The sequence below is a fragment of the Austrofundulus limnaeus genome, unplaced genomic scaffold, assembly GCF_001266775.1.
Source record: "Austrofundulus limnaeus strain Quisiro unplaced genomic scaffold, Austrofundulus_limnaeus-1.0 Scaffold1768, whole genome shotgun sequence".
NCBI lineage: Eukaryota > Metazoa > Chordata > Actinopteri > Cyprinodontiformes > Rivulidae > Austrofundulus > Austrofundulus limnaeus.
The window spans coordinates 375-16,756 of NW_013954170.1; the positions used below are offsets into that span (position 1 = coordinate 375).

At 39.0% G+C, this 16,382-nt stretch overlaps 1 protein-coding gene across 1 annotated transcript in view; it reads right to left on the reverse strand.

Moving 5' to 3' along the window:
* Positions 1 to 415: 415 nt before the first annotated feature.
* Positions 416 to 16,382, reverse strand: part of LOC106536316 (GDP-mannose 4,6 dehydratase) — a gene marked incomplete at both ends in the record, with an annotated part of 34,421 nt that continues 18,454 nt past the window's right edge. Inside the window, 2 exon segments of the mRNA XM_014033527.1 lie at positions 416 to 512; positions 1,620 to 1,738. Coding sequence (XP_013888981.1) covers positions 416 to 512; positions 1,620 to 1,738 — 216 coding nt within the window.

Consider the following 16,382-nt stretch of genomic DNA (forward strand, 5'->3'; position numbering starts at 1 on the left):
TACACCGTAAATTTAGATTTTCAAATTTTAGACCTTTTTAGACTTTTTCAGACCCCGTAAGAAACCTGTGTGAATCTTTTGGGTAATATTTTAGAATCAAAACAGGAATTTGTTGCCTCTCCAGAGGTAAAATCACTGCAGACACCAGGGCTAACAGCTAAAGCCCTGTCACACTATAACATTTTAAACAACTTGTGAAAATTTTAAAGATATTTATGTAGAAGATTGAATTATAAAAAATCAACCTCAKAGCCTTTTTTAGGTATGTTCTTACTGTAATGCTATAAATATTGATCAAATATTTAACTTTTCTAACATGTAACAGGTCTTAAAGTGTGTTTACCTTTAAGTGTGTGAAACTTTATGTTTGAGTGAGATTTATATAAAAATAAACACTGAGAGAAACCTGGCTCACCACTTCAGTAGGACGGAAGAACTTTGGGTCCACCTTCACGTGGACCACCCCGGTCTCTTTGCAACGACCGAGCTCCTTTTCATCTTTTCCCTCCCAGCTGAAAAAAGACACACATTCATCAGAAATAAGTTATTTGTAGATCACTGTCATCTACTACCATCCCAAATTTCATCTAAATATGTCTAAAAATGTCCAAGATATGATTAATTACAGGTTTTGGCTACAGCGGCCATCTTGGATTTTTTTTTGATTCAGTAGGTGATGAGGATCATTCTCAGCTACCACCACACCAAATTTCAGCCCAATACTGTATGTATTAAAATGGCAGATTTATTGCAGCTTCCATTTAGCTATGGTGGCCATCTTGGATTTTAATTTAGTGTTTAGAGTTTGTCAAAGCTCGTTCCTGGCTACTACTATACCAGTTTTCAGCTCTGTAAGTCTAAAAATGGCTGAARATCAGCTGTTTTTATAATTAGCATTAGCAGTTAGCTTAAATTTGATTAGCTTTAACAATGTGTTGTGTTAGCGCTCAGCTATCATCACATCAAGTTAGAGCCTCATTTGTCTAAAAATGGCTGAGTTATCATTATAGCTATGGTGGCCATCTTGGATTTTGATTTGTTTTCAGTATGTGACGGAGCTAAATTTTAGCTAACACTTCACCAAATTTTACCCCAAAGTGTTTTAAGAATGGTCGAGTTATAAAAGTTTCAAATTAGTGACCATGTTAAATTTTAATTTAGTGTTTAGAGTTTGTCAAAGCTCGTTCCTGGCTACTACTATACCAGTTTTCAGCTCTGTAAYTCTAAAAATGGCTGAATATCAGCTGTTTTTATAATTAGCATTAGCAGTTAGCTTAAACTTGATTAGCTTTTACAATGTGTTGTGTTTGCGCTCAGCTACCATCACATCAAGTTAGAGCCTCATTTGTCTAAAAATGACTGAGTTATAATTATAGCTATGGTGGCCATCTTGGATTTTTTATTTGGCTTCAATATGTGATCGAGATCATTTTTAGCTAACACCTCACCAAACTTTACACCGAAGTGTTTTAAAAATGGCCGAGTTATTACAGTTTCCATTTAGCTGTGGCGGCCATCTTGATTTTTTTTAATGCTAAATTCAGAGTTTGTCAAGGTTTTGTTACAACAAAAAAAACAATCAAATGGACTTGATGTTTTTGTTTTGTGCGTTCACTCACATAATCGTCTTTCCCACATGTTTGAAAGCCTTCTCCACAAACTCCCTGACGCTGTGCACCTCCCCTGTAGCGATGACGAAATCCTCTGGCTCCTCCTGTTGCAGCATCAGCCACATCGCCTGACGGAGACAGAGACAGGGTCAGACCACAGAAACATCACGCAGACAGTCTGCTCTGGACTCTGCCCGGCTCGATCCTGACAGACAGGAAGTGAACCTACGACCTCCGAGCGGGGCGCTCGCTCGTACCCCTGTCCTGACGTCACAGCGGGGGCTCGTGGGACGCACATTGTGGGAAAACAGGACGGTGGTCCCACAGGCCCGCTGAACTGCTGCTGCCACACACAAGAATGCACATGTGGCCATGAAGGCATTCGGGCAAACTGAGAGGCTCAAACAGCCTTAAATAGCTGAAATAAGCCGAAACGAGCTGCATCACTGTTTGTACCAACGTTTGAACTTGGCTTTCCATTAATCTAAATAATTTTGTGAGAAGCAAACTATCAGCAGACTGACGGGTCATTTGGCTCCTGATGCTCGTGGAACTTCATGTCTGTTTGTGACACAGCTGCAACAACTGTATGCAATAATTGTGTTACTGATTCAGCATATAGTACGCTAACACACATGGTAACACATGCTAACATATGTAAACACAAGCCAACATGCTACCACACGATAACACACATGTAACACAAATGCTAACACATTTTAACACACATGCCAACATGCTAACACATATGTAAACACACACGCTAACATGCAACACAAATGCTAACACATTTTAACACATATGCCAACATGCTAACACGTATGTAAACACACATGCTGACATGCTAACATAGGTAAACACAAGCTAACATGCAACACAAATGCTAACACATACGTAAACACACATGCTAACATGCAACAGAAATGCTAACACATTTTAACACACATGCCAACACACATGCTGACATGCTAACACATGCATAAACACAAGCTAACATGCAACACACATGACAACACACATGCTTACACATTTTAACACACATGCCAACATGCTAACATTTATGTAAACACACATGCTAACACATATGTAAACACACACGCCAACATGCTAAKACATATGTAAACATACATGCTAACATACATGCTAACATGCTAACACATATATAAACACACATGCTAACACATGTAAACACACATGCCATCGTGCTAACCCATATGTAAACACACATGCTAACTTGCAACATACATGCCAACATACATGCTAACATGCTAACAGATGCCAACACACATGCTAACATGCAACACAAATGCTAACACATTTTAACACACATACCAACACCCATGCTGACATGCTAACACATATGTAAACACAAGCTAACATGCAACACACATGTTTACACATTTTGACACACATGCCAACAGATGCCAACACACATGCCAACTCATGGTAACACATGCCAACATGCTAACACACATGCCAACACACTTGCTAACATGCTAACACACACTGCAGCTGTGATGAATGAACTTCCTCAGGGAGCCGAAGTCTTTCTATCTCTGAACGGTTCAGGGTCATCCGGCTGCTCTGTGCTGATGACTCCCCTGAGCTTGACCTCTGACCTCTCACCCTCAGGCCCCTGATGGACAAAACAGATCCTCACGATCCAATGATGGCGCCTAAATCTTTGAGTGACAGGGGACTGAGCCAATCAGAGCACATCCAGCTGCTGCAGTGTTTTGAGACGCTCAAGGTGTCGGAGAAATTGAACAATTTCAGAAATGTGTGAGCTCTTTGTCAGCTACTGATTTATGAATTGGGTACAAATTGTAATAAACAAAGTAAATGTAAATGAATATTACAAAGAAGAACATGTGAATTCAGCCTAATTTGAACCATTTATCACTCCCGGGTGCTGCTATAATTTAAAATACCTCAGCTTAGCTTTGATAGAATCAAAAAACTGAAAGCTTTAAGACATAAACCAACAAAATAATTATTTAAGACTAAATAAAGCTTAATGATGACAATAATAACAATACTTTTCAAACAAGACCATTAGATCATTTTATGTTGGTAAATTATAACTTTTTAAAATCTAAAATCTAGTTTCATTTTAAATGAACTCATTGGTGGGCCAGACTGAGGTCACCTAAGGGCCGGATGTGGCCCCCGTGCCTCCAGTTTAATAGGCCTGATTGATATTTGAAGCAGCTGCACAGTTTGGGCAGCTTCTTTATTTTATGAGACAACAAAATAAATCTATAAAATGTTTATTTTTTCTGGGGATAAGTGATGAGCTGGCAGTGCAAGAGCAGAAGAATAATTAAATATAAAAAGGTAAAAACCAGATGTTGATCCAAGCTAAGAGTTTAATATTTCTGTTTATAAACTGTTTCTGTTTCTCCGTGTTCTTTGAGAACAGAATTAATTATCAGTGGAAATGCTAAAATGCTAAAACACCAAACAGCGGCTCCTCCGGAGCTTTCATCTCGTGACTCTGTGATTATTTGAACTTGTAATGAAGTAAAGCTCACGCTGATGAATGCAGCTGATGACGGGAGCTGGGAAAGGCCGCGCTGCTTCTCCTGCAGCCAGAGAAAATGTTTACGGCAGGAGCTGAGTGACGGATTTGAACCAGGAAGTGTAATAAATGAAGCCGTGTGTGGGGTTTGTTGCAGCGGGGATTAAAGCAAGGCGAAAAACTCGGGGGGGGGACGGTAAGGACGATAACGGAGCTCCTGCTCTTCACCACACCCTGCTTCTCTGTTACCCCCTCCTCCTCCTCGTCCCGTTTGGTTCCCGGGGTCTCCCATGCTGGCGTCGCTTCATTAGGCGTCTGATAAACAGCTCAGAGGTTCGGCCCCCTCGCGGTGAACCCGCACCTTCCTGTTCACATGGCCAGAGGATGACCCCCACTACGCTCTCCACACTCCAGTGCAGCTCAGAGACACGGCCCGACCCCCGGAGACCACCGGAAACCTCTTTACCTGAGTTATTTTCTGACACACGGGGGAAAYCCCAGAAAGCAGGGTTCAGACGCCGGGCTGAGCTCAGACAGTCTGGGTTCTTGTTGCCACCATTAAAAACCAGAACCTCATCTGATGACAAGAAACCAGTACAAACTAATTTATATTATTAAAATGTCAGTGATAAAAAAATATCTAACTTTTAATTGAATTAAATCTTCAAAAGACTGAAACTTTAAAGAAGCTAAAGCTTTAAAGTGCCTGTGACATCAGATTTTTGTAATAAATGTGAATGCATTTTTGGAAAGATAACATTGATAACATATTGCAAAACAAATTTCACGTCATTGAGATGAACAGCGGTTGAGATATTTGCACGTGAAGAAACAGGAAMTGATGTCAAAGGGGAATGTCTGCATGTAAACAGAGTAATGGTACAATAATTAGAGAAGAATCTGATGTTTCTTTAGATTATTTTGAGTCACTATTAGAGTTGAAGAATTAAAATAAGATTTTTTCAATAAATAAAGACCAGAGAGTTTCTTTTCTTAAAGAGATCCCCTTTGATGTCACTTCCTGTTTCACTTTGCTGAGCCAAATTCAAGAAAAAATATGCTAGTTGTGAGACTAAATGGGTAAAATCATGTGTATTATGCTAATTTTCTTAAATATAAATATGTTTTCTTTGATCTTTTGTATTTGAAGGATAAGCAGGTCACAGGCCCCTTAAAGTTCTTAAAGCTGGGGCTGGGACCCCGCAGTTGGTCCTGAAACATCAAGGTGAGGTCTTAAAATTTGGGGAGTGATGTTAAAAATGCAGGATCACTGTGTACGTTTAAGAAAATGATAAAAGTTGGATTGTTAAAGAAATTCGAAACAGTATAATGTCTATCTATATAAACTGTTGTTGTATATGGGATTAGATGTTCTTGTTTTTTTGTTTTTGTTTTGTTAATAATATAGATTTTTGTTATATGAACTTATTCTTGGGAAAAAATGGTAGATATAAGATTTCTTTCTTCTCTCTGCTGCCTTTCATTTAATTTGATTTGTGATTTTGATATATATATTTTTTTTTTCTTTTTTTTTTCTTCTTATTATATATAAATTTGTTTACTTCAAAATTAATTACATTTAAAAATGACAACAAACAATAATTTTGATCTTAAAAATTACAAAAGAGTAAAGTTATTATACGTAAAAATGGACAAAAGTAACATAATGAATTTGGTTATACAGACCTGATACCAATGTTTATCAACAGTTGGGGGCTCAGGTCTCTGTTGTTGTTATTTTGTAGGACAAAAGCTGAAAAATTTGGGAACCATTGTCTTAGAGCACAAACTCAAGGCCTGCAGGCCAAAATGTGGCCGGCCACAGCATTTTATGTGGCCAGCGAGAGCTTCAAAGATGTATTTATGTGTTAAAACAAGCAGTTTAAAACAACAAACTACATCTCCCATAATGCATGTTGATTAGGCTTTTTGCTGCATTTTCACTGTGGACCAGTTGTACTGGGAAGTGGGAATTTACTACTAATAAGTCGTAAATTTAAACTGGAATGCCCTCCTAGTGGGAAATTTGCAGTGTTTGCTACATTGTCACTGACTACGTTTGCTGCAGCCCAGTTGACCTGGGAAGTGGGAATTTTCCACTTACAAGTTGTAAATTTAAACTGTGACTAGTGGGAATTTCCCATTGGAAAGTGGGAGAGTTCAGAATTCAAAACGGCAGCTACTCACCACAACTCAGTGAGTAAAACTCTAATTTTTACTTTTAATAGTATTTCTGTATTTATTTCCCATGTAGTCAGTTGTACTCGTAGTACTTTTCAGTGTTTATAAGAGGACATGTTAGAACGCTGTTTCTATGCAGGAAATACCGGGTAAAGCTCAGTTGGTGTTTGTTAGTGGAGCTCAGGAACGTGATGTTTTGTGTTTAGTCAAAGTGAACTACAACCAGGTTTGATCCTGAGTGTGTGCACCTGTCAGACAGAAGAACCAAAGGAAAAAGAAAATCCCTCAGACGCCTTCAGTCGACACGTTCACAAGTCTAAACGTGTCTCCTCAAAGTATGAGAGAAAAATCAGTGCCTCTCTGTCAAAGTGAGTTAAATCTGAGAGTTCTCTGAACACAAACAGCTCCTCATTCTTGATTTAGTGGCTGTAAAAAAAAAAGACTTATCAGGACCTCCCTCCTCTGCAGCCAGCTGACCCCTCAGTCCTCCTATCCTCCTCCTGCTGCTTGACTCCGGCTGACATGTGGAATTGCTCACAGTAAACACTTAATGGAGCTGCCATTATGGCTGCAGAAAGCCATCAGCCCCAATCAGGGCCTGCTAATGCCATTAACCCCGAGCTTTCACACACAGGTATCCACATGTGGGCAACAGAAAAAAAAACAGCTACTACCTGAGCTGGGATTTATTTAAAGCTCTGCACAAACAGAAACAGAGCTTTGCAGTAAACTCTGGTGGATTATCTGAGTCGAGACGCTTCAAATCAAACATTGTTGATGGTTTGCTGCGCTCCTCGTCGCCCTCACTGCTCTGTCAGGAATAAAGAGTCTGCTACCATTCAAGGAGCAGACGGAGCTGCAGTCTGCCAGCCTCGCCGCTGATAATGAGATTAATGAGCTGCACTTACAGCTGGATAACGTGGGTTTCACCATGAAAAACAAGGATTTGAAAGTTCTCGGCCGTCGTGGACGTCACCAGTCGGCGTTATCGGCTGCTCTTTCAGAGCACACATCCATCACGGGTCGCTGCTTCCCGGATACGCCGGCAATCATCTGCAGCCATCTCCCTCTGGGATTAGGCAAATGGGATTGAAATTACTGTATGACCCGGGGTTTTAAACCAGACCGATCCCTGATAACCTCCATGTTAATGTGTGACTAAATTCACACACCTTGTTTTTATTACATCAATATTCCTTCGCATTGCAGAGATTTAGAGAATGACAAAGTTTAATGGGTGATATTTTCAAAACAAATCTGAAACTTGACTCTAGTCTTCTGCTTTGCTCCGTCTTAAGTCTCTAAAAGAACAAACTGTGAAGTGGGATCGGACAACATTTAGAATTTCTGTTGTTTGCGATTTAACCAAAAAGTGCTTGTTGCAAACTAAACACTACAAACAAGATCGGAGACGAGGGACAGCCCTGGATCTGGTCCACTGGTACATGACCAGGACGGAGTCCCACTGCTCCTCCTGAAACTGAGGTTGGTTGGGTACGAAACTGGGTTCCAGTATGGCACCGGGGTGAACATCAACGGTACTACACAGACCGAAACACAACTCTAACTTCGGTGCCTTATTTCGTTGCCTCAAAGAAAGCTGTTGATTTGCGCCCTCTGGTGTTCACTGTTAACAGCGACAGCCTCAGCACACAATCTCCATGGACTCTCTGGTACGCGGTTCGACTCGGCTCGGTCTCGGCCAAATGCGTCTCCAAGTGTGCTCCACAGCTGCGCTGTCTCAGAACCTCCTCTCCGGTGGTTCGGGTAGAAGCGAGTACAGCACACTTATGATTTTAACGTCAGCAGAATTCTGCCAGTGGATTAACTCTTGGATTGACTGACAGCAAATTTCCTCCTGGAGAGAGCTGCTTTTGTTTAATACGAGCGCGCAGCGCAATAAGACGACATGGTGAAGTAAAACTGCCTTTTTGGGAAAGGCGGAACTTGTAAACACTTCCTGGAGAGAGGTGAAGGAGACGAAGCTGAGCAGATCAACAAACTGCCCACAGCTAATCAGCATCGTGATAATAAATAAATAAATAAATAAATAAAGTGAGGTCCGAACAGTAAGACCACAACGGCTTTTTTATTTTATTTTATTATTATTTTTTAACACAACAGTTGAAGCCGCTGCAGACGGTCCACACATTATCACACCCACTGCGTGGAGACACATGGACACTGAGCAGAACCGACCCGACCCAAAGTGAATCGAGTAGAACCAAGTTCATGGATAGGGGCTGAACAGGTGCCGCTGCAGTTAACAGTTATATATTATATATTATAGTCGAGATGTCGAAAGCAAAACGGTCCAAAGTGTGGTGTCACTTTACAAATTAAGATGCAGAAACTTCCACCTACAACAAATGATTTAAGAATATTTGGTGCAAAGACAAATTATTAATGGTTTTAAGTTAATAAGTTGGTCAATTTCAAGTTTGACTTTGACTCAGAAATAGTCATTGCTTCATAAGCCTCTGTGTGAGTGTGTGTTTTATTATTTATTTTTAAATTACCGATTTAAATACCGTTTAGGAACCGGTACCGTTTTGAAAGTATCGATTTAGCACCGACATCGATTTGAACCCTTTCAATACCCAACCCTAGGTTTAACGCTTGATCTGAACCTCCCGTCCAACACCCAGGAGGGCGAGAAGTTTGATCCCACGATAGCTGGACAGGATCTCAAGGTGCAGTTGGGCAGAGGAGGGCGTCTGTTTATGCAGATGATGAGGTTCTGTTGGTGAGAGTGAAGTGGGTGGGATGAGAGTCCGTTCCTCCAAGTCTGAGGCGGGGGTTCAGAACAGGGCGGAGTGTAGGGCAGGGCGATAATTCAATAACGATAAATATCACCATAAACACGAGTTCAATATCAACAGAAAACACGTCCCTTATAAAACAGATAATTTCACTGCTAACTGTTGATAACTTTTTTATAAAACAAGGTAGGAGCAAAGATTCACCTTCAAAATAAAAGCTTCTAGCTGTTAATAGACGACAAATGCACGCTAAAAAAAAAATCGCTCTCGCTTTATTTTGAAATGTGTAAACTGGGGTTTCTTTCCCTCTCCTGCCGGCCTATTCAAGCTTGCTGGACCAGTCCACTATCGTAGGGTTAATTTGAAATTAATTATTGATTTAAGATGCTTTTACACTGAAATGAACCATCTAAAAACTGAAGAGGGGGTCCATACGACACAACAACAGCGTCTTGCTGACAAACAAGGTGAGCTAGCAAAAAAATAAAGTAGAACAGCGTGGAGTGAAAGGAGAAAATGATGCAACAGTTTTTATCCACAACAGGAAATCGTGGATAAAATAAGAGAAGGTCACCACTTTGGTAGTAATTTAGATATTTTAAGTTCAAAAAGATTTGACCATTTTCATTACTTTCTCTTTTAAGTTGCCTCACAAGACAAGTGAATCTGACCAATCACGATTAGGACAAACTCCGCCCACACACCAACTCAACCAATCATGATTAGGGCCAACTCCGCCCACAGGACAACGTGCTGCAGAGACCCCTTTTTGCAGAACGCCTACCCTGAATGTAATATTTTTGGTCACTTCAGTTGTTTATACAGGTAAACAAAAGCAAAGGCTCACGTTTTTTATATATATATTTATTTTCATGCAATGAGTGCCTTTATTGAGTTTTATTGTTTTGACAACCGGAATCTCACCTTCAACTCCAACTCTACAGTCGAGTTGATTTTAAAATCTAAGCTCTGTTTACAGAATCAAATCCTGTCTGTTTGCAGATTTGGGTAGAAAACCTTGTAACATGAGAAAATGAGAACAGAGCCAGATTTACATGCTTTCTAAATGAGGATAAGTGTCAGAGAGAAGATGTGACATAGCGTGTGTGTGTGTGTGTGTGTGTGTGTGTGTTAAACAACATTCCATTACAGCGCAGGATAATCCCAAACATCGTATTTAGAGAAGAACGAACACGTCTGACAGCTGCTGCTGAAACTCAAAGATGCTTTTGTTCCTGGTGCAGCGAACAGCCGTCACACCGACCTGTTCACACTTTCCCTGCACGACTCTGACAACCCAGATCTTTTTGTTCCTTCGAGCAGTTTATCAACGCTGAACGCTCAAGACAAAAACTAATATTTTGACAGAATATTTCTCAGCTCAGAGGATGGAAAATCTCTAAATTTGTTTATTTTGGTGTCTGATAATCAAAAAGACAATAACTTTAAATAAATGTAAAGAAGTTGAAGAAGTGAAATGACTGAAAAAATTTAATTAAATCAGTTTTTCTTTCAAAAATATTTAGTTCTTTTTGTCAAATTCGAGGCCTACAGGCGGAATCTGACCCCCATCCTCATTTTATCCAGCTCCAGAGGTAACGCTTTATAATGGTTTCATGGTTTCTCTCTTTTTTGTCTCATAACAGCTGGTCAACCTTTAAATCAAGAAAATTTAATGTAATTTTTCAGTAATCTTTGATTTTGGTGTAAAAAGATTAACAGTTAACAACTTTAATGAACTTTTTCTTTATTTTCTTATTTTAACATCAAATAATTGGATTTTTATTGTTTCATTGTTTAATGGATTTACTGGATTGTGATGAAGTGTATCTCTAAGAAAAAATAAATTAAAATAAGACATAAGAAATGAATGCTAATGTTTCTAAATTTTATTAGTTATTAATTCGTTAATAAACGCTACATAAAAACTAATTTGGAAAAGGTAATTTGGATTTCTATGAGAATAGTTTGTTATTTATTATTTTTTTCAATAAATATTGACAGAAATTGGCCTTTGGTTTGGACCAAGCTTTGATTTTTGGCATCCTTGTGTAACTTCACAACTTATTTCCTGCCAGACTTTTGTTTTGTTTCCCAAAACTTTTATGTGTCCCAAATCCCTCCTGCTTCTCTTTCTTATTAGTGAGTAAAACTCTGACCAGGTCCAGAGGAACCAAACCAAAGGAGGTAAAATGTCAGGATCCTCAATCATTCAGTCAGTTAGCGACATGCTAACACACAAGGCTAACTTTCCCAGGCTCCACAGCAGCCAGATGGCTGCTCTGGAGCTGTGAGTTTTAGCAGAACATGAACCCCCTCCCATCAAATCTTCCAAACTCACATTCTCTGCCCCCACCCCCTTCTTTGTCTCCTCTCTTGCATTTTGACCAAAAAAGTCAGAAATTGCAGCATTTTTTCCTTCATGGACTGTCTGGAAGTGGGGTCAAAGACAGCGGAGGCTATATTTACAGTGTGACACCGCTTCACCACGGTTCAGGAGTGACGCAGGGCTCACCACGCTTTGGCGCCGCCTGCTTCGCTCTGACTGCAGACCGACGGCGGGGAGCGATGAGGTCAAAATGTCCGACAGATAGACTGGATCTCTCTTACTCACTCAGATAATATGTTGTTTCTTGTAAATCTACAGAAACTGGAATTTCACTCAATCCAAACGTTGTGATGTTGAAATAAAAGCACTAAAGACTTTCACTTGATGAAATAATAAATAATGTTTTACGCTTCAGTTCAAACAGTGAAAACAAGAAACGAGTAAAAAAAAAAAAAAGAGGTGAATTTATTCATCCAAGTTGTGTGAGCCGACCCAGAACAGTCTGGGTCCATCCAGGGTTCACACGTGTTGTGACTACAACCTTTCACTTCTCTCTGATTGTTGGAGCTGTTTCTGGGAAAATGTTTTGACTCTTTAACTTTCCAGCTTCTCGTCAGCGTGTGGAGGCTGCCGGCTGAGGCGGGCCTACCTGGACCTGGCACCTGGAGCTCGGTTCTAACCGTGATGGCACTTAGAACTGGACGGTGGTGACGTTTTTCATTTAGCTGTTCTTTCTGGAACAGGAAGTGACCATATTTGGAGAAATGAGTGAAACTGCAAAGTGACCGCAAAATAGATAAAACAACAAACGTTTGAGGATTAAAATCAATGTAAATATGGACTTTTTAAATATTTAATACCAACATAAAAGCACCGTCTTAAATGTTGACGTTTGAATAGACCACTTCGTAGTTAGAAATGCAAATAGCGAAGCCTAGCCTTTTCCAGGTCAAAGGTCAACTGGATGAAAGCTGAGGTTGTTCATGAAAACCTTACTGGAATTATGAAAAACTCAATAAGCTCAAAAAGCACGTTTGGATATTTATAAAAAATCACATCTATGTTCCAATAATAATAATAATAATACAAACTGAATAAGCTCAAAAAGCACGTTTGGATATTTATAAAAAATCACATCTATGTTCCTAAAGGAAAGTTAAACACAAATAAGTTTTGAGTAAATACATCGGGTCAGTATAACGCCGTAAATTTATCTCTTGAATTTGTGAAATTAGTGGCGTTTCCATAGCAAACTCCGCTTTTTTTCCGATAAACCTTCTCCAAACGTGAGGCCAACCTGCTTTGCGCATTTGTGATAATTTCTAAATACGAAATGGTCTATTACACTTACAGTGGATAAAATTACTAAATGATTTAATTTTTAATGTACTGCCATCAAAACTGTACTCAAGGCCACGCACATTATTTTTTTCTTTGTACTGACCTTAGCAGCTGCCCCCAACATTTCTGATTTAGTCTACAACAGCGAAGCAGATTTGGGCACAGATAATCCTCTAATAGCTGAACTGCTTCCTTATTTAGCGGATTAGCTTGTTTTTGCTAACTTTGGAAAATATTAGTGAACAGATTAGCTTCTGCTAAATTAGGTTCTGCTAATTTTAAATTCATTAAAACATTCAGAAGTATAAAACTTCTATTTTTATGCCTTTTATCCCAAATTAAACAAAAATTATCTCCTCTTAAAAGCAGTGCTGTCAGGTAGCGTGTGCGCAGGTTGTAGCATCTTTAGCAGCTAAGCTTCAAACCAAGAGCGTCAAAAAGTAATAAAAATAACATAATATTTAAATAATGAGTACAAAGAATACCAATATATAAAATATGGTAGAGGAAGTATTTGTTGTTTGACTAACTTCATATTGTATTTATAAAAATACAAACTTGAACTCGAAATGCTTTTATTCTGAAAGGGTTAAACTGGCAGTACGCTGGTTTGGATCGGCCAGTTAGCCATAAATGATCCCGCCCACCTTCAAATTAAACCAATAGAATCAAAAATTTGCATCAGTCCCACCAGTCTTCAACTGGACGAAGAAAAATACAGTTAGATTAGTGGTTAGCATTAGCGTCCCCAAAGTTTTTATCTGTTTATTGGTTTAGCGTTAGCGGAGCTACTGTTCTTGTTTAATGGATTAGTGTTTGGTGAAGCTAGGCTTTGGTTGGCTGTGCCCACCACTGGACTCTAACTCCTAAAAATAAACATTTTCCWTAAAGACAGAAATAATCGAAGCATGTTCCTCCAACTTTAACGACAAACATGAACCTTAGATTTGTTTAGCCAGTTGAGAATATCAAATCTCTCCTGAGAGAATTCAACTGGTATGGTTTGTTTGGTATGCTTGTTTGTCTTTGTGTCTATGGTGTATGATGATGTGATTGTGATGCTGTATTTCTGAGTGTTTTATGTGCTGCAGAACAGGAACCTGCTGTAAAACAGCAATTATGGTGAGTCAGGCTTGACTTTTAGTAATCTTTTCCTGTTAAATCAATAAAAAAAACTGTTACAAAATGTAAACAGAGAAACAAACATCTGCAGAATCTGAACTCTTGACTCGTAGATCAGACAGATAAAAGCATTTTTGGGTCAATAAAGGGTAGATGATCCACATAAAACAAGAAAATCTGAATTTGTCTTTTATTTTGAAGTTAACTCTGATGTGTTTGTGTTTGTACATGTTCAAAAGATGATGCAAAAATAACATTTTACATGTCTGACAAAAATAAAATTTCCTCACCCTCGTAAAACTGATAGCATCTCCATCAATCAAGCCTGCACTCAGTGATATTATCAGAGGGTTTGTATATCTAAACATAGCCACATGCATGGGGAAGTCCGTAGACTCACACAGACACACACATACGCACACACACACACGTGAACTTGACTGTGACCTCTGGCTGTATGAACAGTTAAACAATCTTTCCATGTTTTTACCAGAGAGAGGGGTCTCATAAAGACTGTCATTCACTACCTAAGCATAAAATACACACTGCAAACTAAATTACGCATGCAGAAACACACACACACACACAGAGTCCAACACACACACACACAGAGTGGGCCGAGCGCCACGTACCGAGGACAAAGCTGCTGATTCTTGGAGCTTGGCGATAGCGTCATTTTTACACCGTGAGAACACGAGAAACACTTTTCTCAAAGGAGCCCTCTCATTTTCTGAGGGTGTTTGACCATTTTTGGGGGGGGAAAGGGGGAAACTGCAACACACACACCAACACACACACACACACACCAACACACACAGAAGAGTTGAGCAAGGTCTAAGAAAAGCAGACGAAGGCTAATCTGGTCGGGCTGAGTTCTGAGTAGAAAAAGAACGAGTCAGAACAGAAGGGGTCCAACATCTTTGCTCTGTATTTAACCAGACTGAAACCCGTCCCAGTCCGTCCCACCCGGGTATCAGTAGCAGAGAAACGACTGATACCGGGCCAGAAAAGCACTTTATTTATTTAACCAAGTTTTAAAAGGCAGGAAGAAAAACAAACATCATGAGGAGGAGGAGGAGGACGAAGATGTGAGCTCCAGACTTCACACACAGTGTTTAGATTCACTTCTACATCTACAACACCACAAAGTGAGAGAGGAACGTGCAGAAACGTTCAAACGTTTCCTCTCAGAAAGGACAAATCTGAGGAGATGAAGTTTGTCAAGTGGTTGGAGAAAAAAATAGTAAAAACGGGAATGTTGGGTTGCAGCAAACCCACTTTTCCCTTTTTGAGTTTTAGTTGATTATATTGTAAATATAAGATGAGATGAGATTAAGATAAGATACGATACGATACGATGAGATGAGATACGATACGATACGATCCGATACGATACGATACGATAAGATAAGATACGATGCAATAAGATAAGATACGATACGATAAGATACGATAAGATACCATACGATACGATCCGATACGATACTATACAATACGATACGATGAGATAAGATAAGATACGATACGATGCAATAAGATAAGATAAGATACGATAAGATAAGATACGATGCAATAAGATAAGATACGATACGATAAGATACGATAAGATACCATACGATACGATAAGATACGATAAGATAAGATAAGATACGATACAATACGATAAGATACGATAAGATAAGATAAGATACGATACAATACGATAAGATACGATAAGATAAGATAAGATACGATACAATACGATAAAATACGATAAGATACGATTCGATAAGATACAATAAGATATGATAAGATAAGATACGATATGATGCAATAAGATAAGATAAGATAAGATAAGATAAGATAAGATAAGATAAAACTTTATTGATCTCACAGTGGGGAAATTTGCACATTCTAGCAGCTCAAAACAGGACAGGGTGAGATAGAATAAAGAAAGATAAGTAAAAGAAAAACAAAACAAAAAAACACTATACTCGTGACATACTGTATAACAATGTACATATACCTAGTACAGTACATAAATGAATATATATGCAGGTGCATATTAGTGGTGGCAGTGTAGGTGAATTGTCCAAGTGACTGATGACTTCATGATGTGTTATACAGTCTAACTGATGACATCATGATGTGTTATACAGTCTAACTGATGACTTCATGATGTGTTATACAGTCTAACTGATGACATCATGATGTGTTATACAGTCTAACTGATGACTTCATGATGTGTTATACAGTCTAACTGATGACATCATGATGTGTTATACAGTCTAACTGATGACTTCATGATGTGTTATACAGTCTAACTGATGACATCATGATGTGTTATACAGTCTAACTGATGACTTCATGATGTGTTATACAGTCTAACTGATGACATCATGATGTGTTATACAGTCTAACTGATGACTTCATGATGTGTTATACAGTCTAACTGATGACATCATGATGTGTTATACAGTCTAACTGATGACTTCATGATGTGTTATACAGTCTAACTGATGACATCATGATGTGTT